Source organism: Neocloeon triangulifer, unplaced genomic scaffold, assembly GCF_031216515.1.
Source record: "Neocloeon triangulifer isolate White Clay Creek 2 clone unplaced genomic scaffold, ASM3121651v1 ptg000012l, whole genome shotgun sequence".
NCBI lineage: Eukaryota > Metazoa > Arthropoda > Insecta > Ephemeroptera > Baetidae > Neocloeon > Neocloeon triangulifer.
In genome coordinates, this window is record NW_026775554.1 from 1,971,021 (window position 1) to 1,995,787 (window position 24,767).

Below are 24,767 nucleotides of genomic sequence, written 5' to 3' on the forward strand. Positions count from 1 at the left end.
CTTCCAACAGGTGGCGGTTGCGAGGCCTTTCCCGATCACAGCGAGTGCAGAAGCACTTTTGGCCGTATTTGTTTTGTGTTTTCATTGCAAAAAAGAGGCTGGCGAGGAACTTCTAGCTTTTGTGCGTGGACCGACGATCGAAGCAGACCAGAATAAGACGGACGCACCTAGGAAGACCAGTGACATGTCGCGTTGACGACGTTCGCACGCCGCTGCAGGTACGTCGACTTAATTCGGCCCGACCGCAATTTATTGCAAAACAATTCGTCGCTGCAGAGACTTTGCGAAACGAATGGGGAGGGCATTCGCACGCACACGGGGGGCACACGCACGCAAGCAAACTTTCTATGGCGGAATTCGATCGAACCATATTCGCCGAGAGCTGCATTTATTACAAATTTCAAACAATTATAAAAAATTTCAAGTGAAAAAGGAAAGATTCAAGTTTTACCAACCGGCCATTGCGAAAATTTCCGGAAATAATGAGCGGCTTGGCTTCATTTTCGAGATTGATTACATTTTCCCTCCGGCAACTAATTTGCATAAAAATTTGTTGCGTAATAAATTTATTTATCGCACAATCATCTTTGTTCGAAATTTTTAAATTTACATTTGCCGAAAAAGCTAGGAAGCGCGAGTGTTGGAAATTGGAAGGTCCTTTTGCGATTAATGGGTTTGGCCTTCGAGAAATTTCGGTCCCTTCTAAAAGCAGCGAATAATTCTTCTTTTTCCGAACTCAAATTCGAGTTGATTATTCTTCCATTGTTGGGCTGAGTTTTGTTGAGTGGTCGGCGTGTCGCGCACTCCACTTTGCTGACTCATCTGCGGGCGACCCTTAAGGAGAGATGACCGTCGTTTCGATCAAACAAGGCACGTCCGATCCGACGACAATTGCAAGCAAGGACGACCGGTACATACGAGCGAATCGAACCGCCACGTTTTCCTCCTTGCACTTTTCTGCCAGCAAATAACAATTATAATCATAATTAAGCGCATTTTTTTCCCATTTTTTAAAAATTAAAGAAATAATAATCATAATAATTTATATATTATTAATGACTCTCCTTATCCGTATAGTTAAATCAAGCGATTTTAATTTACAAACCATTGAAAAATATACAATATTTCGTATTGTCATTTTTAACCTTGCCAGTTTTTAAAGAAATTCCTTCGCTTTGCAGAGAGAGAAATACAGTCTTTATTCTTCGTTTCCTTGTGGTCTCTACCGCAGCTGCACACAAAGGAAATTAAATTTTATTTAAAAAGATTACAAATACATTTTTATTTATTATTAATTATTTTTTATTCGTGCCCTTGAAGCTTAAATTCAATTTTCCAATTTAATTGATTGGATTTTTTAAACCCCTTTTTTAACCAGAATTCTTTTTGTTGTCAAACAATTCAGATTTTATATGTAAGATAATAATAATTTATTATTAGTAGGACGAACAAATTAACAACAATGACAATGGAGTTCGTTGACCCGAGCCTCGTCCTGCACCAACGCTGAGGTAACTTTAAAGTTTTCTCGGCGCGCTCATTGACGATTCGTCAGTGGCAGACACGGCGCTCGCGGTCCTTGGCCAGATGTGGGTCGTATCTTATTAAGACACACACAAGCTACTTTCACTATGCGTGCACCGACTCTGCCAGGTTGTTGAACCGCCCCGACCCCTTTTCGCGCATTCCCCACTCGAATGGCCGTCTGGACGCACCAAATTAAAATGTTCAGCTGAAAACTATTTGGAATGTTAATTTGTTACGAGCAAAATAATTATCGTCCCAAAATAATTTACTAATAGCTTACAAAGTTTCAAACTTTGACTTTGAAATATGACCTTGCCCTGTGACTTTAGCATCATCAGCAAAGATAGTTCAAATTGGAAAAAAAATTGAAATAAAAATCAAGAAATCAAAAAGAAAATTTCTTACCCGAGTTTGTGGGTAACGCCCACTTTTTTTGGTCTTTAAATTCATCCCAATTATTTTTGCGGTTTAAAACAAAACCTCTGTTTTCATATTTTAATATATAAAAAATATAAAATAACATAAAATAATAGAGTTAATTAATCAGTGCAAAATAACTTAAAATTTTAAAGACATTTCCATTTCGGGAAATTGTTTGTTAATCTCATTGTCGGTAAATTAAATTTGTTTCTTTTGTATTAAATGCAAAGTAAATTTGGAGTTGGAAAAGTGATTCGCCCTGAAGCGATTACGGAGGGTGATTCTGCAAATCAAGAAAAGAATGTTCGGCTGCTTAAGCGGCGGTCAGTGACTCGCTGCACTTCTGGGTCAGGCCGACCGATCGATGGATCCCCTCCTCCTCCTCCCCTTTCCCTCGTTCTGCACAAACACGCAACTTTCGTCCATTGCATTAAATCCGAGCAGTGGTTGCACCGGAAGCCGCGCAGATAAAGTTTTATCAAAGTTTGTCGTCTTGGGTTGCTCCGCAGCCGAGAGAGCGGAAATTGCAAGGGCAAAAAAGATCATTCATACCCCTCTTTGTTTTCGATTAAATAATTTAATTTAATGATCAAACTTTAAATAACACAGTTGGCCAACCTGGAAAAATTGGCAGCAGCTAATATGAGTGCGGGGGCGGGGTTTACTTTTTCCAATCACAGCTCGATCCCTGCAACTTTCTGCTTTTATTGCAAGAAAATGGAAATTTTGCAAATCAATCGATTTTTTGCGACTTTTTTATTTAATGCTTTTAAGAATTTGACTAATGTTCTATACTTGCTAAAAAAAAAAACAGACAGATTAATTTCTGGTGACTTTCTATACATTTTTGTTAAGCAAATTTTGATTTGTCAGAAAATGAACCGGAAAAACTTAATTTTTTTATGAAATATTGTAACATTTTATTGGAATTTTCAAGACCCTTTTTTCACATTATTCTAATTAAAATTGAATTATAAATTTCACCCATGTAAGTTCAAATCACTGAGATTAAGTTAATTAAATTAAATCGGTAGCTTCAACTCCAAATTTTCATTCAAAGAAAGCAAACTCCATAAACATTTATCTTAATTCTTTTCATTCTGCGTCGTTAAATGCATTTTTTTTATTATTATAAAAAAGCACAAATTTAATAAACTGAATGAAAAAAATTAGCTTTGTTTTGAAAAAAATTATGGAAAAATTGCATGTTTTTGAATGTTGGGGTGTGTCTGGTCCGGTGGCCCACATTGCGCGGGGTGGTAAACAGAAGAGCGTGCGACGAAACGAGCCCCTCGATTGCTGCTTGGGGGCGCACGACGCGCACGCCCGACCGACCGACCGTCACCCCCTATTGATCGCGGCGGCGGCGGCGGCTCGCGGTGCCCAACCCCAGTCTAGGTCGCACCCTCCAAGGTAAGAGCCGCGCGCCGCGCCTTCGTGGGATAGGTAAGGACTCGCCAACTCTGCTCGCCGCCACAAAACTGCAGCTTTTCCTTTCCTTCGGGCCTCGGACCGCAATTGGGCGGTGACGGGGGCGCGATCTGCCCCCGCACCACCGGCAGAAAGAAAATATCCGTCGTCCCTCCTAGAAACTTGTTTTGTGAATCGGCCATGTTCACTTTTTGCAGCTTAGTCCTCCACAATAACGGGGCCAAATCAATTGTGCAAAATTTTATTTCAATTTAGCAATGATTACGAGAAATTGAATGAATTGGGAAAATTTTTGAAAAATTAACAAGTTACGGGAATTTTCTGGAATACTTTATTTATTTATTTATTATTATTTATTCTTCTCGGTCTGTACAAAAATTTTTGAAAATAAGCGAGACCAATATTAACTTAAATTTTTTGGCTCAAAAATTTAAACTCGAGGGAAAAGTATTTCAAACGAAAGGATTTTTCCATTGATGAATTAATTTTTTAATTTATTTATTTTTTATTTTTAATATACCTCGATATCTTTGTTAAACTGAACCAAACTTAAAGGACAGAGTTTTTGAGTTCCAGAAAAAAATTCAATTCAGCGTTAAGAAGGCGTTCTTCATTGCAATGGTAATGTTCACTAAAAATTAGAAGAAGAAAAAGAAATTTTTTTTTTAATCAGTGCTGTTGAAGAATTTTCCAATATTTCTGTTAATAATTTGTTATATTCTAAGATTGTGAGGGTTTTATTTTCTTAATTTTTGTTATTTAATTGATTCCGAGTGAGCTAATACGGATGAGTGCAATCATTCAATTATACACAAGATTCGAAGCTTTACAACAGTTTAATGCAGCGGGAAACCTGTATAAAATCAGTCAATGAAGACGTATCGCGAATCAAAACAAACTTTTATAATTCCCTTTTGCGTGTAAATGACGAGAAAGTTGCGGAAAGTTGATATTAAAGTGACACATGCGGCGAAACGTGAAGAGCCCTTTGAAATGCTGGCCGATGTGGGAAAAAATCGGGGCGCGAATGCAAATACGCGCAGGGCAGGGATAGGCCAATCCCGGCCACGTTAAGACGCAATTTGGCAACACGCGATTGCCAGAATGTTCCACCCCGATTCGAGTCTGGGAGGGTCTTTTGCCGTATTCGGTGACAAACATATAATTTTCGAAGGAGCGCTTTCGGATTGACCAACCTTGACCCACTTTTTCAAGTCTTTTGTTATATTTTGAATTTCTGCGCATTCAAAACTATTTTCTTTTGAGTCGGGCCAAGACAATTTGGCGGGAATAATATTTGTCTCGAATTGAATTTGTTTGACTTTGTCGAGAGGATTAGTTTCGCGCGCGATAGTGATGTTTGTCTGTGCGTTGGCCGGGAATAAATATTTTCCACGCAAGTCAAGGCAAACGGGGATTTTATTGATTGTTGAGCTCCATTGTTCTCAAATGCAAACAATTAATGACAAAATCGATTCAACGCTAGGTGTTTTTCTTCTCCAGTCCAACACTCAAAGGAAACAATATCAATATTTAATTAATTCCAAAGCCCGGTTCCAAAAATATTTTGATAAAATTTGATCCAGAGAGCGAAAAAATTGCAAAATTATATCCAAGATAGAAATTTCGTTTCATTAAGTTTGTGACAATTTTTTTCCCATTATAAGAAATCTTTTATATTTAAAAAATATTTGTTTTAAAAAATGTAAAAAATCAATAAATTATGTGAAAAATTTGATAAAATTTATCCCTATAGCAGAGTAGTCAAGTTTATGGTGTCAAAATGGCCCTCGGCGTTCTGAGACGACCCTAAAAATCTAAAAAAAAATTATGATTTATTAATTTATACTTGTGGCCAAATTCTTCTCATCATGATTATTTAAGCATTAATTATTTTAGTTCATTATTTACTCCCTCAAGATTGTGCTAAAATTTGATCAACTTTTAATAAACATTAATTAATAAAAATTAATTTAACAAAAATCATCAAAGCTTTAAATTTAATCGAATTTTCCGTCAATTTTTTTTAAACTCGGGAGCAAATGTATATTAAACTAGCTAATTTTATAAATAATTTCTCCTTTTTCTGATTGATGAGTTTCATTTCATTCCCCAAGAATTTTATTAAAAAAAGTAAAAAATTTGCTTTTGAATTTAAACTTTTGATTTGGCGTGAATGTTGTTGTAATTTTGCACTTTGGAGTGCGATCGCGTTGCCTTCCGGCCTTGCTCGCTCGCGGGGTAGAATTTCGTGGGGAGGGAGGGAGAGGGGCGAGCGACGCCTTTACTTATTGCGCAGTACTTTTCGATTTGCGCCAAGTTTCGGATCCACTCCGGTATATTAATCCTTTGCTAAAATCATAACCGCTCCGATTTTGTTCCTTCTCAAAATGTCGTGTCTATTTTAGGAGTAAAGTGTAATTAAAAGGGAGTGTTTCGCGAAATTCGCGCAGGCTGGCCAAGGTCGTGGTTGGAGCAGCACGCGACCGACCGCGACCACTCTCTCGTTTTACTCGCACGCCCCATCGATTTTCGCCAAACTCGGCGCCGTTCTTACTTGGGCTCGTGGCCGGAAACTCTCCTATTTTGGGAACAAGTTTATTTGATGCCATTCAAATTTCTTTGAGCTGCTACCAGAAATATTCATCGATTTCTTATTTAAACAAGGAAGAAAAAGTATTTTTTATTTTTATAATTTTTATTGCTCTGCGTTGTATCAAATTGGTTTTGCTTCAAAATTAACGAAAAAGTCTTTTTAATCAATACAATTTTAATTTATCTCTAACACTCTTAACCACCTCTTAGCAGCTATTTCATCATGGGATTTTTAAAATTCTCAAAAAAATTTAATTTTATAAAGAAACTTTTTCAAAACCTTCAATCAGCTCTTGTTTTACTGCAATTGTTTTGAATTTTTATTTTTATCCTTTGTTAAAGTTCAGTGTCAGTTTTTCAAATGTGAATTAAACATTTTGTTTTTAAATGAGTGATTTTAATAGGTTAAAAGAAAATGATTGTTAAATTTTGCTGAATTTGGTTAGAACAAAAACAGATTTATTTTAAATACTCCAGGGATTACTTTTTTTAAAATTACATTGGTCCAGTTCAAAATATGTTGTTTTAAAACATTTTTTTTTTTTTTAATAATGACCTGAAATCATGTTTATGAATCCCTGTTTGATAATTAAAAATCAAATGATCATAATCTAGCTAAACGCTCAGAGTCACATTTTCAAATTACTCGACTGCAAAATTTTTTCTTTTAAAAAGAAGTGGAGAAAATAAGCTTTTTGTATCATTAGTGTACCAAGAGGCAATAATTGCCATTTTAAGATAATTATGAACATAGGAAATAATAAAAAATTAAGAAAGAAACGAGGAAAACTCATAAATTTTTCAGAAAGCTGTTCAAGAAGATGGAAAGAAATTTAATAAATTTACATAATTCAAATATTAATTAATGAAATTATTATTAAAAAATAAACGTCTATCTAAACATAGTTTCCGTCACGTTCTGCAAATTTCCAAAGCAAGAAACAAAATACGGCAAATCAACAAAATTGAAAACCCGTTTTATTAACCAAAAAATTTTTTATCTTACAATTCTAACAAATTTCATGAGTAAATGCACTGCTCGCTGATTATAATTTTTAAACATTTCTCATTACTGAGAAATTTGAATGAAACGCAATTTGACTCGGGTCACTGAGCTGTGCTTAAGAATTTGCTTGAAAATGCGCTTGTCGTGCGAAACCTGATTGATTGTGCGTGTGTTTGTGTTGCAGTTTCCGAGAGCCGTTTTGCAGGAGAGAAACATGAGTTGCAGTGTCGCCGAGTGACTTTGGATCGGGCCGAGTTTTGAGCGGCAGAGAAAGCGCGTCTCCGCCCCGCACCCTCGCCCGTCCCGGTCTTTGATGCTAAATCTACGACTGGTGTCGACGCACTTCCTGAAGCAGCCGTAGGTGCGGCCCACCCGCGCCACGGACCACCCATTCAGCCTCTCCGTCCTTTGACAAATTATTTTGACCGAAGACAACTCTCGAGCAACATGTGCAGGGACCGCGATATGAACCTGCTCGGACCCTGAGACCGGACAATTGAAACTGAAACCTTCTTTCTGCCCCCGACACACCGAATCCACCATTAAGAGAAGACTGGGTTGTTGCATTTCGCCACGGGGTGGTGGCATCGACGAAGAACAACGCATGAGACGCCCAGGAACATGCGGTGGCTCACAACTGGTCAGTCGCCAATTTTTTATGTTTTCCAAAGCCTATAAAATTATTATCAATAATTAATTTTAAATTGAAAAAAAAAATAATAAAAAGTGATTTCATTTTAGAGGATGGCAAAGTTGTGTCTGCAAAATGAAAATTTCTGGGGGGAAAAACGTTTAGAGCCTTTGTAAAGGTTGTCTTTTTGTGTGGATAAGTTCTATTTTTTCATGGATTTCAATTTCCAAAAAAAGATGAAAAAGAATATATAAGTTCTCAAGGGTCTGCGGACAAAACTTCAGCGCCCTTTGATGAAGGCCAAATTAAATTATTTCTGATTGTGAGCTTTAAATTTACAGATTTATAATAAAAAATGTTTTGTGAAAATAAGGGCAACGTTTAATTTTCTTTTCAAATTAGTTAAATTTCTATCTTTTTCTCTATGTTTGAAATAAGAAACTTTCAAAACGTACAAAATCAAATTAAATTCGATGATAGTTTTTGTAACGATTCACGCAATCGCATTACTTTTATCTTGCATCACGCCTTCCTCTTACCTAATCGGGTATAATGTTCAGATTGTGTTACATGAAAGTTTGCTTACGCGTTCGGTTGTTGTTCTTTTTTTCTCAGAGCCCTGCCGAAAGCGCGCTGAGCAGGGTGCGACGCCTGCTGAGCAACTCGCTGCCGGGCCGGCGAACGGCCAACAAGACGATGGGCGTGTCCCTCGAGGAACTCACCGCCCGGCCAGACGCTCAGGACGGCGTGCCCTTCGTCGTCCTCCGATTGTGTTCATACATTGACTCCACAGGTATATACTTGCGCCACCATACACATGTTTCGCGTGCCAAACAGCAATTTTATCGAAAAAAATTTCAACTTTTCTAATATTCTTTGACAATTCAAGATTATTGTATAAAAGTTCACAAAAATCTTTTAAATAGAGAATTTCTTAATTGTTTTAATTTCCAAATTGTTTTTATCAAAGTGAACTGAAATTCAAATTAAGTTTTTATGATATTTAAATTATTTATAGTGTAATTTTTTTTTCATTATAATCTTAGAACAAAAAGCACTTTTCAATATAAAATGTTTTCCAGGATCAAGAATTTCTATAAAAAGTAATAAATTTATTTTCTTTTATTTAAAAAAAAATCGCTAAAACTTGTCTTAAAACTTGTTTAAAATATTAAAAAGTAATAAAATTCTCAATTTTTGTGCAAGATAAAAAAAATCCAAAACAAGCCACTTTTTTATTTCATTTAGTTTAGAAATAATAAATTCCAAATAAGCGATTTTCATCAAATTTAAAATTTGAATTTTTCAGGGGTAGGATGGTCGGAGCTGTGCGAGTCGCCGAGCAACGAGAAGTTGATCGAGAGCCTCAAGTGCACGTTTGAGCGGACGGGGGACGCCGATCTGGAGGCGGTCGCCACCCCCAACGCGGCCGTCGCGCTGCTCAAGTGCTTCTTGCAGCAGCTGCCGGAGCCGCCCGTCACCGACTCGGCCGCCCTCGACCTGCTCAACCTCGTCCAAGGTCTGCATTTTTACTTTTTCTAATTAATTATTTTTACAAATTTTAATTGGTGCAGAAAACTCGAGCGACTGCTCGCAGGAGGTGCGCAAGATTTTGAGCGCCATGCCTGAGGCCAACCGGCGCCTCGTGCGCCACGTGGCCTCGTTTCTGCGCAGGGCGGCGCGCAGGGACGCCAAGAAGCGTGCGGACGTCGAAGCCCTCGGCAGCGCCTTCGGGCCCTGCCTCTTCAAGTACGACCACAACCCGGCCGGCCAGAAGGTCTTCGGCGCCGTCGCCGCCCAACTCCTCCTCGACTTCCACCTCATCTTCCCTGAGTGTAGCGACGACGGACTCGCAGGGTAAGTCAAACTTTAATTGAAAAGATCTAAATTTTAAGAATTTTGAAGATTATTTGATTTTCTGTGATAAAGTTTAATGATTGAAACACCGTTGGAAAGAATTTTCAGGAAACACAGAAAAGCTAAAGTGATTGATGAATAAATTTTTGGGATGATTTTTTTCTTCAAAACGGGTTGAATGTCAAAATACGGTTTGTACGCATTTTAAAATGCACCATTTCTTTGGAAAGAGAGGAAGTGATTGTGACTAAAAAGATCATAGTCACCTTGAAATTTGTTGGGAAAACAACGATTTAAGGAATTCCGCAATCTCATTGGTCCAGTCATAACATTTAATTTATCTTATAAACATTAAGTGTGACACATTTTTGGAAAGGTCAGAATAAGACAAAACGACCGGTGACCAAAAGTTAAAAATCTTTTAAATATTTTAGAAAAGTATTTGAGACTTTCAGTTTATTTTCAGCATTTTTCGTTTTATTTATATTAAATTTAAAATGCTTGGTGCTTTTCAAGACACTTTTGTGGTCTCTTCGGAGGTTAAAAAGTCAATTAGCATTTTGGGTCATTCTCTATTCTTTTCAGCGTTTGTTTGTTTTCGTGAAATCGCGGCCGGTTTTTTTCCACTGTTGACACATATGACGGGGCGCGCAGACGAATTGTGATAATTGCCCAATTTCGAACGTGAGGCTTTAAATTATCGTCGCGCGTCAGGGCAACGCGGTGGCACGCGCTCGATAAGTGAAACACTTCGCGGCCACATCAAGAAACGCGCTAATTCACTTATTGCAGACGTGATTATAAGAGAGAGAAAGAAAGAAAGAAAGACACGAAGGCGCAAAGTGCCTTTCCGGCTATACTAATTCGCCACCAAAAATGCACGACGTGCTCTTTTATTAGTAAATTACCATTAAAGAAAAATTTAATTTTCAGAATTAACAAAGGAGGAAAAAGTCGATGAAACGTATAAAGTAATGAAAACATTTTAATTTATTTCATTTAAATATATTCTAGATCAAGCCCAAAAAACAGTAAATTTCATTATGAGAAATCTGGATGAATTGGCATTTTTTTAAATTTAAATTTAAAAATTGCATCATCTGAGTTCCTTTGACATTGAAAGGTTTGAAGAGCCTGAAAAAAATTGCAGCGCATCAATAAGAAAAAAGTCACTTTGCGCAATTGAGGATGTGCAAGTAATAATGACGTAAATCGGGGTATGATTCGCACATTTTGTGCTGGGAGGCAGGAAGGGAGAGCTAAATCGGTCGGCGCGTCGGAAAAGGAATTTCGCTCCCCTCGCCCGAGATCGGGAAGAGTGTTTTTGCCAAAAGCGTGACATTCGCGTCACCTTGCTTCGCGCGCGCCTCCGCCACCCCACCAGAGAGAGTTAAAAATAAACGAGAATCACTCGAAGGACCGCGCGGGATGAAAATATAACAACCGAGAAATCCAACAAGTTATTTAGATTTTCCATCCAATTGTTGATTATTTGGACGAGCGGCGGCGGCGGCGATTGATAAGCAGGATATGCGTGCGTGTTGTTGATAAATTGTGGCGCGCGAGCGGCCTTTGAAGGCTGCGGAAGCGCCATGCACGGCGGCACGTACTCCCTTTCTCCCCTGAGCGTGCACTCGGCCGCCGCATCGATTTTCGTGTTGACTGAAAATAAAATGGAGAGTGAATGAGAATGGCAAGTGCGCCCCTTGCTTTGATGCTGCTTTGTTTCTGCACAAAAAAGGAGCAAAACTGAAAACTCAATGAAAGTAGCAACACAAGAATTGTTAATTGTATTGGCTCATAAAATGGTGATTTCTTAAGTAACTTCAATTAAAACTTCTCAAACTTTTTCCATTAGATCTATGTAATTTTTATTATTTTGACCTATATATTTATTTTATTTTCCATCTTAATTGCGGTGATATGAACATGATTTGGTCAAATTTTTATCAACTTTTGTTGGGCCAAATTTTGAGAAAAAAAATTATTTTAGAAAATTTCCATAAGAAAAAATGTTAAATAAAAAAAAATCAGTCCTCCAAATGAATTAGATTTTTCTTACTTTTTCTTCTTGAAATTTACATCAACAAAGTAATGTAAATGTGGAGAAAATTATCAAAATTAATCGGGTTGTAATTTTGCGAAAGCCTATCCTTAAAAGGACAAAATTTTCATTTCAAATTCAAAACATGGTAATGTTATAGTACGCGCGACGTGTTTCCCAAAATCCCTGATTTCAGTTGGCATCACTTGCATTACGTCGCGCGTTTAATAGTGGTTTTACGTCGCGCATACAATAATGGTTTTACGTCGCGCGTACAATACTGGTGGCGGTGTAATTTTTAAGGAAACCGATTTTATTTCCCGATTACCACGGAAACCTCTATAGCACGCGCGACGCAATTCTTTTCCTACAATCTTAATTAAGGGGACTGCTAGGAAGAATAGGGGCCCTTGGGATGGGTTCAGAATGGGGCAAGACGACCTCCGTAGGGCCGTGCGCACACTTATAGCAGGCGCGACGTATCACTATGGGACGCGCGACGGTAGAAAAGCGAACTCCAGAGGGCGCTTTTCACCATCGTCAGAGGCGCGACGCATGGTTATAGGACGCGCGACGTATGCTTATAGTACGCGCGACGCATGCTTATAGTAGGCGCGACACGCACGGCAAATTAATTGAAAGGTGTTGCACGCGGCCGGAGTTGTGAGCGCCCCACGAACCGGCAACTCGGAGGTGGGCAACCCCCAAGATTAATTTTTGCAGAAGCCGCGAGCGAGGGGTGGAGGCGCAGCGAGGTCGAGGACGTGGGGAAGGCCGTGCGGAGGGCGAGGACAAAAGGGCGGCTGTGTTCATGAGGGGGCTCCGCAGGAGCCCCCTCACGAACCCCGCCCTTTTGTCCCGCCCGGAGCCGGCCTTCACCACGTTCTCGGGCGAGCGCGCCTCCAGCCCGAAGCTCGCAAACCCACAACGGAGTTGCTTACAAAAGGAATTGTCTGCAAAAAGGGCTTAGAAAGCAAAAAGTGTGTTGCCCACAACTCCCTTTGCAGACAACACCTTTTGTGGGCAACTCCGTTGTGGGTTTGCGAGCTTCGGGCTGGAGGCGCGCTCGCCCGAGAACGTGGTGAAGGCCGGCTTCGGGCGGGACAAAAGGGCGGGGTTCGTGAGGGGGCTCCTGCGGAGCCCCCTCATGAACACAGCCGCCCTTTTGTCCTCGCCCTCCGCACGGCCTTCCCCACGTCCTCGACCTCGCTGCGCCTCCACCCCTCGCTCGCGGCTTCTGCAAAAATTAATCTTGGGGGTTGCCCACCTCCGAGTTGCTGGTTCGTGGGGTGCCTACAACTCCGGCCGCGTGCAACACCTTTTAATTAATTTGCCGTGCGTCGCGTCGCGAGTACTATAATCGTGCGTCGCGCGTACTATAATCGTGCGTCGCGCGTACTATAAGCATGCGTCGCGCGTACTATAAGCATGCGTCGCGCGTACTATAAGCATGCGTCGCGCGTCCTATAACCATGCGTCGCGCCTCTGACGATGGTGAAAAGCGCCCTACGGAGTTCGCTTTTCGACCGTCGCGCGTCCCATAGTGATACGTCGCGCCTGCTATAAGTGTGCGCACGTCCCTCCAGAGGTCGTCTTGCCCCATTCTGAACCCATCCCAAGGGCCCCTATTCTTCCTAGCAGTCCCCTTAATTAAGATTGTAGGAAAAGAATTGCGTCGCGCGTGCTATAGAGGTTTCCGTGGTAATCGGGAAATAAAATCGGTTTCCTTAAAAATTACACCGCCACCAGTATTGTACGCGCGACGTAAAACCATTATTGTATGCGCGACGTAAAACCACTATCGAACGCGCGACGTGATACTTTTACATGGGAGCATAAGTGATGCCAACTTATGAAAAAACACGTCGCGCGTACTATAACATTACCCAAAACATTGATTTTTATGCAAACATTTAAATCAAAGTTGATTTAAAAAAATTTTAAATTCAACTTGCAGCTAAAAAGCATAGGAGATTTTAATTTTTTTTATATTTTTTTTCTCATTTTCTTCTCTTAATTTAATGTAGAATTCTGTAATTTCCAAACCCTCTGTATTCAACCACAAGGTAACATTTTAAGCATTTTTTTTATTACGAAATAAAAACATCAATAACATCATCACCTCTTGCTTTGGAATTTGATTTCTGCATTTTTTTTATGCGCGACAAATTAAATATAGACGTGATGTGACGCCTTTTTAACTGCCGGCGAGTTCGTCGAACCCTGAAAAGTGCATAGCAGTCGATTTTCGAGGGCTACGTGCCGCCGCCAACGCATTCTATGATAATTGCAGTTGTTGCGAGAGAGCCCAAGTAAACACGAGAGTGACGCACGCGTCGCCGCCGCTTTTTTTAGAAGTCGCTGGCATAATCGTCGCTCATTTGTTTGATCTCGGCGACGTTCACCGGATGCATCCCTGCAATGAAATCACCAACAGCCACGGCCTGCCCCAACACAAATCTCAAATCTTCCGCCCAGAAATATTTGCACAAAAAATATGGAAAGCAGAAAGAATGAAATAACCCAGACTGAATTCAAAGTTCGAAATTACCGAAATTAATTCAAAATTACTTGATCTTCGGATTGATCTTGCGGAATGCCAATTTGAGGGACAGTCCGGCCCTGGCTCAAAAGTCAAGTGTTGTTTGTGCGGATGCTGCCAATTGTTTCCACACTCGGTGGGTTAATTTTACTTGATGAGCGGATTATGGTGCAGCGAACTGACTTCGTACGACAAATCTTTGATTTCGCTTATCTTTTTTTCAAGCTCAAGTCTGGAAGTCGCGCGTTTGTTTATTTGTTGTGAGTCACGCGTTTGTCTGCATTCGATTGTGTGCAATTGGGTCAGTGTGAAGATAGATTTGCCGCCGCTTTTCGATTATCGTTGAGTGATCAACCGTAATAAAAGGTCGTTTTGTTTGTCGGAGCGAGAAGGAAGACTGGACGCGCTTGATAAGTTTTGACCTCTGGCAACGATTTTATGTGAAGTTTGGTCTGAACTCGTGTTTTCGCTCCAAATTTTGTTGACTCGAATAATCTTGAAATAAAATTTCCAACTTGAATAGAACGAAGTGAGTGATGATTTCCTGCTTGCAACAAAGCGCAGGGACGAATCTTGCTTGACAAACTTGTATCTGCGGTATAAATAATGAGATCACATAAATTAAAGTTGATATTGAGATTCCAACGAAGCAGCCAAAGTTTTTTTTTTTATCAATTTGCAGCCCCTCGAAGGCCGCCGAGCTGCTGCAAAATTAAACTGCTTCCGATTTGCAAACTGAAGGACAAACTTTTTTTTATCTACCTCAAACAAATAATTAAATTATTGTTCAAATGAGATTTGGAATCTTCTCCGAATTAAGAGATTGAGTTTGGCCTCGACCGCTGAGATTTGGCACGAAATGAGAATAAGAAGAAGTGCTCTCGGTGCTCAGCTGAAGGTCGTTCAAGGTGCCTCGGCGAGTTGCTATGTCGCGCGGCACACACACACCCTCACCTGCTGCACGGCCGCAATTGCGCAACTCATTCACTTGGACCGCCAGACAATGACGTTGAGGTCATCGTTGGCATGCACGGGTGCGCACTCGGTGCAGAAAAAACGGTCGAGAAAATTATAAGAAAAAAATTTGATGTTTTTATTTTAAATTAATTTCGATGGTAATTTTTCTTTAAATTTGTAGATTTCAGTTCCAAGGAGGGATAATAAAAAATTTTAAGTTGTAGGAAGAACTGAATGTATGAAATATGAAATATATTCTTAGGGGAATTTTCTAAAACAATTTATTGGCTGAACCAAAATTGATGCAAATTTGACCAAATCACTCCAATTGATGGAAAAATAAAAGTCGACCCATTAAAAACTTCCATTGGTTTTATGGGAAAATGTAATTGATCAAGTCGTTCGGAGTTTGGAAAAAAGTGCATGCCCTTGCGAGGCGGAACCGCGCTCGCTTGACGACACAAACTCTGCAGGAAAAAGCGTGCGAAACCAGTTTGGTTAGCAACTTGGCCGCGCCGAATTCAACAGTTACTTTGTACTCGACTGCAATAATTCTCGAGCCGAATCTTTCTTTTCCAGTGACAAAATTTGAAATTTTCACTTGAACTCGGAACTCGCAACGAGTGGAAATTTCCACCGCTCTCATTTTGTATGAAAATTGCCAAACAATCATTTGCATAATAATACAGTTTCTTTGTCAAAAAGGCTATTATTTGTTTACTTTGTGGAAGCGACATTGATTATCCGATCAATAACAAAAGAGACTTATTTGTGCCTCTGACAATCATTCAGGCCGCATTCAATTTTGATGCAAACCAATAAATCGAATGAATTATTTTAATTAGCTGGCCGTGACGTCATATGGAATGCAATTATTTATTGGCCAAGGTCGGCGGGGTCAACGCTTTAGACGGGCCGACGAGCCTCCTTTCCTTTTGGCGTCGCCGCGGCTTTGGAGAAAGCCGCGCTGCTTCGAAGAATCGCTGCGGCCGCGACAAAAGAAATTAAAAGAGATGCATTCTGCTGACGCGGATGCATTTTCGGTCGCCAGACAAAACAAACACACTCCCTTCCGCGTTCTTTGCGCTCTCCTTGCAAAAAAATAGAAAACAAGTTCAGTTCAATCAAGCATTAAAATTTAAAGAAAGTTCCTTCTCACCAAAATCATTTGTAAAAAGAGGAACTTTAAATTCTGATCGCAATTAAAGAAATTTTATTGTCAATTATAAATTTAGTTTTTGCTTTATTTGGTGCGATTTTATTAAAGAGATAGCAATTGTTGAAAGATTAAAGGATGTTGTTAATGGAGGGAAAAACTTCATCAAAATGAAAATGATGGGCCATTTTTTTTTTAAATCTTGCTGTTTCAAAGCCCTTGATTTTTTAATTACGAAAATCGGTTGCCAAGCAAAAGTTAAAGACAAACAGTTTGGGCTATTTTCGGTTGTTTTCAAGTCTCTGCACAAGTTATGCAACTCGAATTGCATAAATCACGCTTTTTTTGAACAAACTGCGCGTAAATCAAATTGAAAGGGCAGAACAATTGCAGGGGTCTCGGCCGCGTGGCTTGTCTCTTTAATAACTCTCAATGATAATTGGTCGGAATGCGGTGGTTGCTTTGCTTTGGTTAACTGCGCAGTTTGTTTTGAGACGGAGGAGAATTGGTTTGGCACGTCTTGAAACAATCTGCGGTGGCGGGGGGCGTTGTTTACTACGGCCGCACTCCAAGTGCCGGTGATCGCTCCTCAGTCAAGGCCCGACCGCGCCGCCGACACAAAGTCATGTGCGTGGCGCCGCAACATATCAACCACGCGCTGCTCAGCGCCTTCGCGCCGCCCCGCACCTTCGACGACAGGTATGCAAAAATCTTCCACTGCTGAAATTAAAACTTCCGAAACTTTTCCTAAAAGATCAATGCAAATTTTTCATGTCAACTTATTGATTTTATCTTTCCATCTTAATTGAGGTGAAATTAACGTGATTTGGTCAAATTTTTATCAGGCAAACTTTGAAAAAATAATTATTTTATAGAAAATTCACTTATGAAATCATGTTTAATTTAAAAAATTAGCTCTCCCAATGACTTCAAATTTTTTTATTTGAAACTGACGTCTAAAAACGTAGAATAAAATTACTGTTTTTTGCTTTAAATATTTCACGCGAATAAGAATATTCGAGAAAAGAGTCATTTGAATGGAATGCGACGAGGAAGCACTTTTCTTAGCCAAGCGTATAATCATTCACAACTTTAATTACTTTGAAACTGCCAAGGTTGCACTCGTTTTCCTCGAATAATTTCGTCCCTTTTTGTCATTCGTGACGCAGAAATTCAAAGTGAGCTGAAAAGAAACTCTTTCGAATCGGCGAGGCAGGAAAAAATGGGAATGGTCAGTTTTGCCAGCAAGTGACGTCACGTGCATTATAATCGTCGGGTTGAATTTCAATAATCTTGGTCGGAGCAGCGCATTATTATAAGCGTGACACGTTTGCACTTGCGGGGCTTCAAATCTGAAACCATATAATGAGAAAAATGAGCAACGAAAATAGCAATTGGAGAGAAACTGCAAGTGATGAAGACTGAAGACAGTCCTTGAAGTTATAAAGGCAAAAAGAACTTTAAAAAATTTTGAAATAATTTTGGTCCTTATTTCAGCTGACAGATAAAAAAAAATGAAATCAAATGATGCTTGAAAAGCTTAATTCGAAATGTTACTTTTGTTCTGATCTTTTGACGAGGCAGCCAGTTTTTCGTTTGCAACATCTGATGATGTGACCCTTGTCTGTCCCAGAGTTGATTAAAATTATATCCAAGTTAATGAAAGTTTTAATGGCGGGTGCGCGGGTGATTTGGGTCGATGGCCGTTTAGCTCTGGGCAATCATCCACTTGTTCCCAGTTGCTGATCGCGCTCGCAGAGGAAAAAAGCAATTTTCAAAGTGAATTTTCGGCCCGCGACAAAGTTGCTCCGCCCTCTTTGCAAACCAGTTTTGTACTGCAATGTAAAGTGCATAATATATGCTTGCTCACGTGTATTTTTAGCGCCGCGATTCACCGCGCGCACGCCTACCTGCAAACTCACCAAGTCTCTTTGACAAACAAATCCTTTTTCGTGCTCGCGGCAAACATATTATGTAGTCAAAGACCTTTCACATTTGGCCGATAATTCAGATTTTTAAAACCGATATTTAAAAAAAGGTAAAAAAGAAACACAAAATTGAACGTTTTTGTCCGTTTTTTCCATTTCCAAAAGCTTAAAGATCTCAATTTATAATTGAAAATTTAAATTCCCTTCAAAATAAAATGTTAACGTTTTAACCTTTTTTTTTATACTGTAAAAGTAAATGTTGTTATCAAGATTTGAAAACAGTGAGGGCTGATGTTATTTTCCTCGTTGCCAAATCTTCTCTCGCAAATCGTCCCAGATTCGGGGAGCGATTCTGCGAATGGAGCTGCGGGGGAATAATTGGCGCACAATAGAAACACGCGGATCAAAACACCGCCGCGCCGTGACAATTCGCGCGGCTCTCTGAATTCTATTTGCGGCGCAAACCTCATCCGATTTGCACGCCGTCCTAACATCACTCGGACCATCCATTGCGCAGCGAAAGAAACCTGCTCAAAATCTGAAGTTGGAATAACATTTAATTCTACCAAACCGTTTTTAAAAATCATTGTTGCCAGCTGAAAATTAACATAAATATAGAAAAAAATTCTAGAAACTGACAAAATTATTGAAGTTTGTCCTTTTTTTCTCTCTCAAACTTTTAAAGGGTCTTTGAACTTGTTGGCCCTTATTCTCATTTCCGATTTAAAACTCCATTAACGCTTTCAAATTTGTCAATGTTTTCGAGAGTTGGCCTGGGTTGAACTGGTTTCGGCCGCCTTTGTTGACGCCAAGAAATAAACCAGCAGCAAAAGAACTTGGCACTTTTGGCTTACGTGCGTCACGACGGTGCCATTAGAGGTGCTTCATTGTTTCGCAGCCGCTAATTGCTGTGCGCGAATTTAATTTGGACCCCCGCGCGGTTCCTCACTTTTGCTAAAAGCTGTCCTAACAGTTAATGGAAAAAGCAACTTCAAAGTAATCAAATGAGCACGGATCGTCCAAATTCAAGCTTAAAAATAACATAATATGTTGATAGAATTACATGAAAAGCGATTAACCTATGTTTAAATACATCAAATTACAACAACATTCAAAATTTAAATGGAAATATTTAAAATTTTAAAGGTTAATTTTATTTTAAAACGTCTCAAATCTCTTTATTTTAACCAACAAAAGTGCCGGATTAGAAGAAAAATGAGACTTAAATTAAGAAGAACATTTATTTTATTTAAATAACATTTAATTATTATTCTTTAATCTCAAATCAATGGAAAAATAAAAACAATTGATGTTTAATTTCCTACAAATAAAAAATTTTAAGGCTTTTACGTTGGCTTATTTTTATTTGTGTCATAATTGACTGACGGCGTGAAAATAGTAGCGTCCGCGTGCAATAACGAGGCGCCAATCTGGGACGCAAATAGACCGGACTCGCCGCTGGACCGAATTCGCTCTTTGGCGAACTCTCTTGGCACCTGGAAATAATAATTTGCCTTGTATTCCGATCGAATCAAACGTGAAATGCGGAGGTTGCGCCGCTTTTAGACCGGCACAGAGGCTGCAGCGATTGAAAGAGAAAAGCTAAGAAAAGGACGAGCCATTTAGTGCCGGGATAATTGTTACGAGAGCCAACTGCGACGCGCAACACCTTGGCCACTTCGGAAACAACAACATTTATACACACGAAAACAAAATCCTGTAAATCTTTCGCGTGCCAACTTCAGTTTGAATGGCAAATTAACACTTACCAAAAGAACCTGAAATTAAATCCAAGAAAATGAAATGTAAAAAAAGTTCCCTTGGCCTGTTTTTGAAATGAATCCAGCTGTCAATCAACTTGTTTTTCGAGAGTTGAAGGACCTTTGGCCTATTTTTCAGTAGTTTTCGCAGCTAACAAAAAACAGGCCTGCGCCGAGTGACATGCGCGGATTTCGCCCGGCCGACCGGCCTTGCCCCAAATGCGAGACTTTTGGCAATTGTCAGGGAAACACACGCATTCCCGGCCGGAGCACAATATAATTGGCCAAGGCCGTTGATGCGTGGCATAATCCAGAGATGCGACGCGGATAAAGTTGCCTATTGAAATTTGGCTAAATATTTTGCAATTGATTAAATTAGAATGCAATTTTTTAAATCAACTCAATTGCTTTGAATTCATCCGCTTCATTTTGATTGATTTGAAGTGGGATTAAGATAATTCTTTCACCACTTGTGTTAATTAACCTGTTTTGTTTTCCTCTTGATAAGAAATTGCGTCACTCCGTGTTCGCAGTAGAAAACTCCGGGAGTTTATTATCAGTTTATCAATCTGAAACGAGAAAAATGAATCACTTTATAAAGGACTTACAATTGTTTTTATTTCATTCATTAAAAGCACAAGAATTTTCATCATTTTTTATAATTTCGTGAAACGTTTAGAGCGAGAGGATTTTGTTCAGTTTGATAAGAGACGCAAATATTTGTTGCAGCATGCACGGCGAGCCGCCGCTGGAGGTGTGCGTGGAGGTGCCCGAACTGGCCCACCAGCACCGGAAGCGCAAGGAGCGGCACGAGAGCGCCGGCTCCTCGCAGATCCCGCAGGAGCGCAAGGTCATCAGGTCCGTCGACTCTTTTTTTTCTTTCTAATTTCGTAATTTCAACATCCCATGCACTTGTTGCGACACGCGCACATGAGGCGATTAGAAAAACGAGAGACACTTGGCAATAAAGGGGTGCTTGCAAAATAACGCAGCGGATAATTGCCCCTTTTATTGCACAAATTATATTTCTTCGCCTCAAGTGAGAATCATCAAGTGCACGGCAATAAAATTTAATTCATTTCCTCATCAGTTTTTTTTATTAAGAATTTGTTTGAAATATTTGTTTAAATTAAAGCCGTTTAATCTTTTGATTGATTGCCTGATCAATTGCCCTAATCGTGATTTGATTATCTGTCCTTAGGTCCAACTCGCAAGAGCGGTCTAGTGACGAGCCAAGTGAAAAAGAAAAAACGCCAAAGGCGATGATTCAAGACGTGGAGGAGACTGGAACAAATAAAAATGTAATTATTAATATTTAAAGTACCTGACAACTTTCAGAAAATTGAAATTCCATAAGATAGTTTTCTCTGTAACAAAGTTTTTTTAAAAATTAATTTTGGATAAATATTAACCAAATTATTATTAATTTTAAAATTTAAAATGGCAGCCATCTTTGTTTTCAAAGAAAACAAAATTTCAATTTTAACAGGATGCTCATGAAGTTTTTGTTTCAGATGCTTCCCCTGCATGAGCACAATTGTGTGGAGGCGCCGATGGAGGAAGAGGATTTGGAGCACGAGCGGCGCCGCAGCTCGGAAAGGTTTGCCAGTTTCCCCAGGTCGTCGACCCCGCGCGGGGGCAACCGGCGGCACCACCAGCCGCGCAAGACGCGCCGGGGCGCGCCCCCCTCCTCCTCCGAGGGCAGCAAGGAGAACGAGCGGGCGCACCACCATCACCACCACCACCACCATCTGCATGTGCAGGATGACGTGCCCAACGCCAGTCACTCGTTCCTCCAGCTGCACCCCCAGGACGAGTGCGAGAGCCGCGAACGCTCCCCCTCCCCGGCCACCCCCAGGGCCGCGCCGCCCGTCCTCGACCTCAGCACCCTCATCCAGCAAATCGGCTACACTGAGCCGGTGCCATCTCAGCCGCCACGCCACAGAGTACCGGTGAGTTTAGTTTTTCTTACAAAATAAAATTTATTTTGAATTCAAGTTCATATCAATAAAAGTGGGGTGGGGGTTGTCACACACCCTTGAAAAGAATATATTTAGAAAAGTAAAGGTCAGTCACCGGGTCACCGCAATGCATTTTGAGTTAATTGATTTTGAAAATAAGCTTCATTAATAATTTTCTTCCTTAAATTGAGGGTTAATTTACAAATTTCGTTGATAACCTTGAAATAAAATTTACCATTAGCAAGATAGGGTCACAGGGGGTCCATTAGTGACCAAAAAAGTAAAGGTCACCGTGATATTTACTGAGAAAACAACGATTATCTAAATAAAGCAATCTCATTGGCCCGGAAGGTTCCCCCACCACTCAATTCAAATTTGCTTTAAAATATCATGTGTGACATATCATTTGAAAGGTCAGGTCACAGGGAATAGATTGGTTGCCAAAATTACATGCGAATTATTAGAGGCGACAAATTTTTTGTTTGTTGACACAATATTTGTTTGTGCCTTCAGGAGGAGTCGCAGGTGTTGCTGTCCCCTCGGAACTCTGTGATTCTGACGCGGCGGATGGACCCGAACGTGGCGCCAAGCCCGCCGGTGGAGCACTCAGAGTCGCTGCGGCGGCGCGACGAGGAGAGCCACGAGAGCAAGACTAAGCAGATCAACAAGCAGATCGCCAACCTGAAGAAGAAGATCAAGGTGTACGAGGAGCAGTTTGAGACGCAGAACGGCTACCGACCCTCGCACGCCGACAAACTCAACAACAAGGACCTGAAGAAGATGTTCTCGGAACTGACCAAGCTGAGGAAGGAGCTCAAACGTAACTTTTTCTAATGATCCACATTTTTTTTATATAATTTTAAATTAAAATTGCAGAAGTAAAGGAGGAAGCTGCAAACAAGACTGTCCAGCAGAGTGTTGAGAAGACCAAGACCATCGTTGTCCCGACCCTCAGCGACACCCTGAAAGAAGTTCAAACTGTATGATTTTTTTAATACTTTAATAAAAATAAAAAATTAAATAATTTTGGCAATTTCAGAAACTGGAGGAGAAGCGGTTTGAGGCGGGTCGGCCTGTTGATCTGGAGGCGCTGAGTCGGGAGGAGTTGCAGGCTGAAAAGGTGTCCCTGCAGAAGGCGCTGCTGCACCTCGAGAGTCTGCACGGACGGCCGTCAACAAAGGGTGATCGCGACCTGGTGCGACCTTTGTACGACCGTTACCGCAGCCTCAAGCGGCTGGTCATCAGGAGCGGCGGTTCCAAGTTGAGAGACAGCATGTCCGAACTGGCCACCATCCTCGAACATGAAACCATGGACTTCACCTCGCCGCCCGAGACCAACCTCAACATGCTGCCCTCGTCCGACTTGGACGCGGCCGAGAATGATGAGGACAACGAGGACGACGACCCATGCGAGAATCTGCACTCCCTCTCCCTGTAAGTTTTTTTTAACAGGTTTGACATTGATTTTGAGGAATTCACCCCTATTTAAGAAAACTAGTCTCTAAAAAGTAGAAATTTGGCTACGTTGATGAAATATTTTGTATTTTACTTAAAATAAAATAAAAAATAATCTTTAAAACTATTTTACCAAAATCCTAGTTGTTTTGGGTGTTGTTTGTTTATTCCAAGTATTTTCATGCATTTTAGGCCAGAATAAATGTAAATGCGTCAATTTTGTGTACAATTCAAAGAAGTTATTTTGACTAAATTGAAAAAATTGTATGTTTCGCAGGACCGAGTTGATTGCGCGGCAGGCGGAGGCCAAAGAGTTGAAGCACAAGTTGCGGCGCGAGTTGCGCGACTTTGAGGACGAGTTCCAAAAGTCGACAGGCCGGCGGCTGCAGAAGGAGGATCGGGAGCCCAAGCAGCGCGAGTACGCCGTCTACAAACAGGCCAAGGCGCGCCTGCGACTGCTGGACGCGCTGCTGACCAAGCGCGGCGGCACCCATTTCAACCGCAGCTGCTGAACAGCTTTGACAGTGGCCGGGCCCTGTTTCACTTAATTGTTTATTTTTTACTTGAGAAGGGGTGGATTCTGAATTCGCCCGGTCCGTAGACATGTTTTAATGTTTCCCTGCAGCAAACGGGGCCCGGCGACTTTCTTCTGTGAAAGTAAAGTGGTCATTCCGAGTGATCAGTAGCTTTAAAAAAAAAACGAACACTCTGGCCATCAGTCCTATTTTTCTACTTGCTTCTCTTCTTTTGCCAAATGGTTCGAGCAAATTGATTGCGGCGGAAATTATTAAAATATTTTCCCCTTTTTCTGACTCCTGTATAATTATAAATATACTCGGTTGAGCTGTAGTACTGTGTATCAAGAGAGCCTAAAATAGGTTAAAGAAGAAGTGTAGATTGCAATATGATTACATAGATATATAAAAATAAGAAATATCAAATCTGTGTATATGTTGGTGTAGCATAACAAACAATGTGTAATCAACGTAATTAATTTCACGGCCAAGAAAACGGAAGCTAGGCTTCCACATCTCGCCGGAAACAATTTATATATATATATATGTTAATCAAGAGACGATCGAAAATTATGTAAACAGAGTTGCCAAATCGCGATTGATTGATATTCTCTCACACACTCTTGTACTTTTTACTTGCTTGACTTTTGCAACAAGATTTAGAATCTAGCACGACTTACGTTAGACTTGAGAAGAAAACCTAAAGTGAGAAAGATCTATCTATATATATTAAATTGAGAGAGACACATTTGCTCATTTCTCTTTTCATATACATATATATTTAAAGAAAGATATTGGATAATTACGAGAATAAGTTGGCGTTTCACGCGCAATAAAATTTGTGAGAATTAAAGTATAATATAAAAAAAGCGTTCAAGTTTTGAAGGCAGAGAAACCTAAAATATTGTTGTTGGTTAGCGCAGGCAGGGCGTGCGTCTGCAGATTTTATTTTTGATTGTGATGGGGAGCAAACGGTTGTTGG

The 24,767-nt window shown here is 40.3% G+C and overlaps 1 protein-coding gene across 3 annotated transcripts; it reads left to right on the plus strand.

Annotated features, from left to right (window-relative positions):
- Positions 1–57: 57 nt before the first annotated feature.
- Positions 58–24,451, plus strand: LOC132197795 (protein FAM13A). Of its 3 annotated transcripts, none has more exons than XM_059621343.1 (12): positions 58–218; positions 7,164–7,619; positions 8,226–8,403; positions 8,920–9,129; positions 9,185–9,467; positions 20,584–20,712; positions 21,056–21,155; positions 21,369–21,806; positions 22,329–22,635; positions 22,692–22,795; positions 22,855–23,249; positions 23,548–24,451. In XM_059621343.1, exons 2-12 carry the CDS (start codon positions 7,584–7,586, stop codon positions 23,780–23,782), a joined length of 2,415 nt encoding a protein of 804 aa, XP_059477326.1. In that variant the 5' UTR covers positions 58–218; positions 7,164–7,583; the 3' UTR covers positions 23,783–24,451. The 3 variants fall into 3 exon arrangements, with proteins under 3 accessions (XP_059477326.1, XP_059477327.1, XP_059477328.1); XM_059621344.1 differs by lacking the exon at positions 58–218 and adding an exon at positions 3,370–3,393; XM_059621345.1 differs by lacking the exon at positions 58–218 and adding an exon at positions 5,697–5,714.
- The last annotated feature ends 316 nt before the right edge of the window (positions 24,452–24,767 follow it).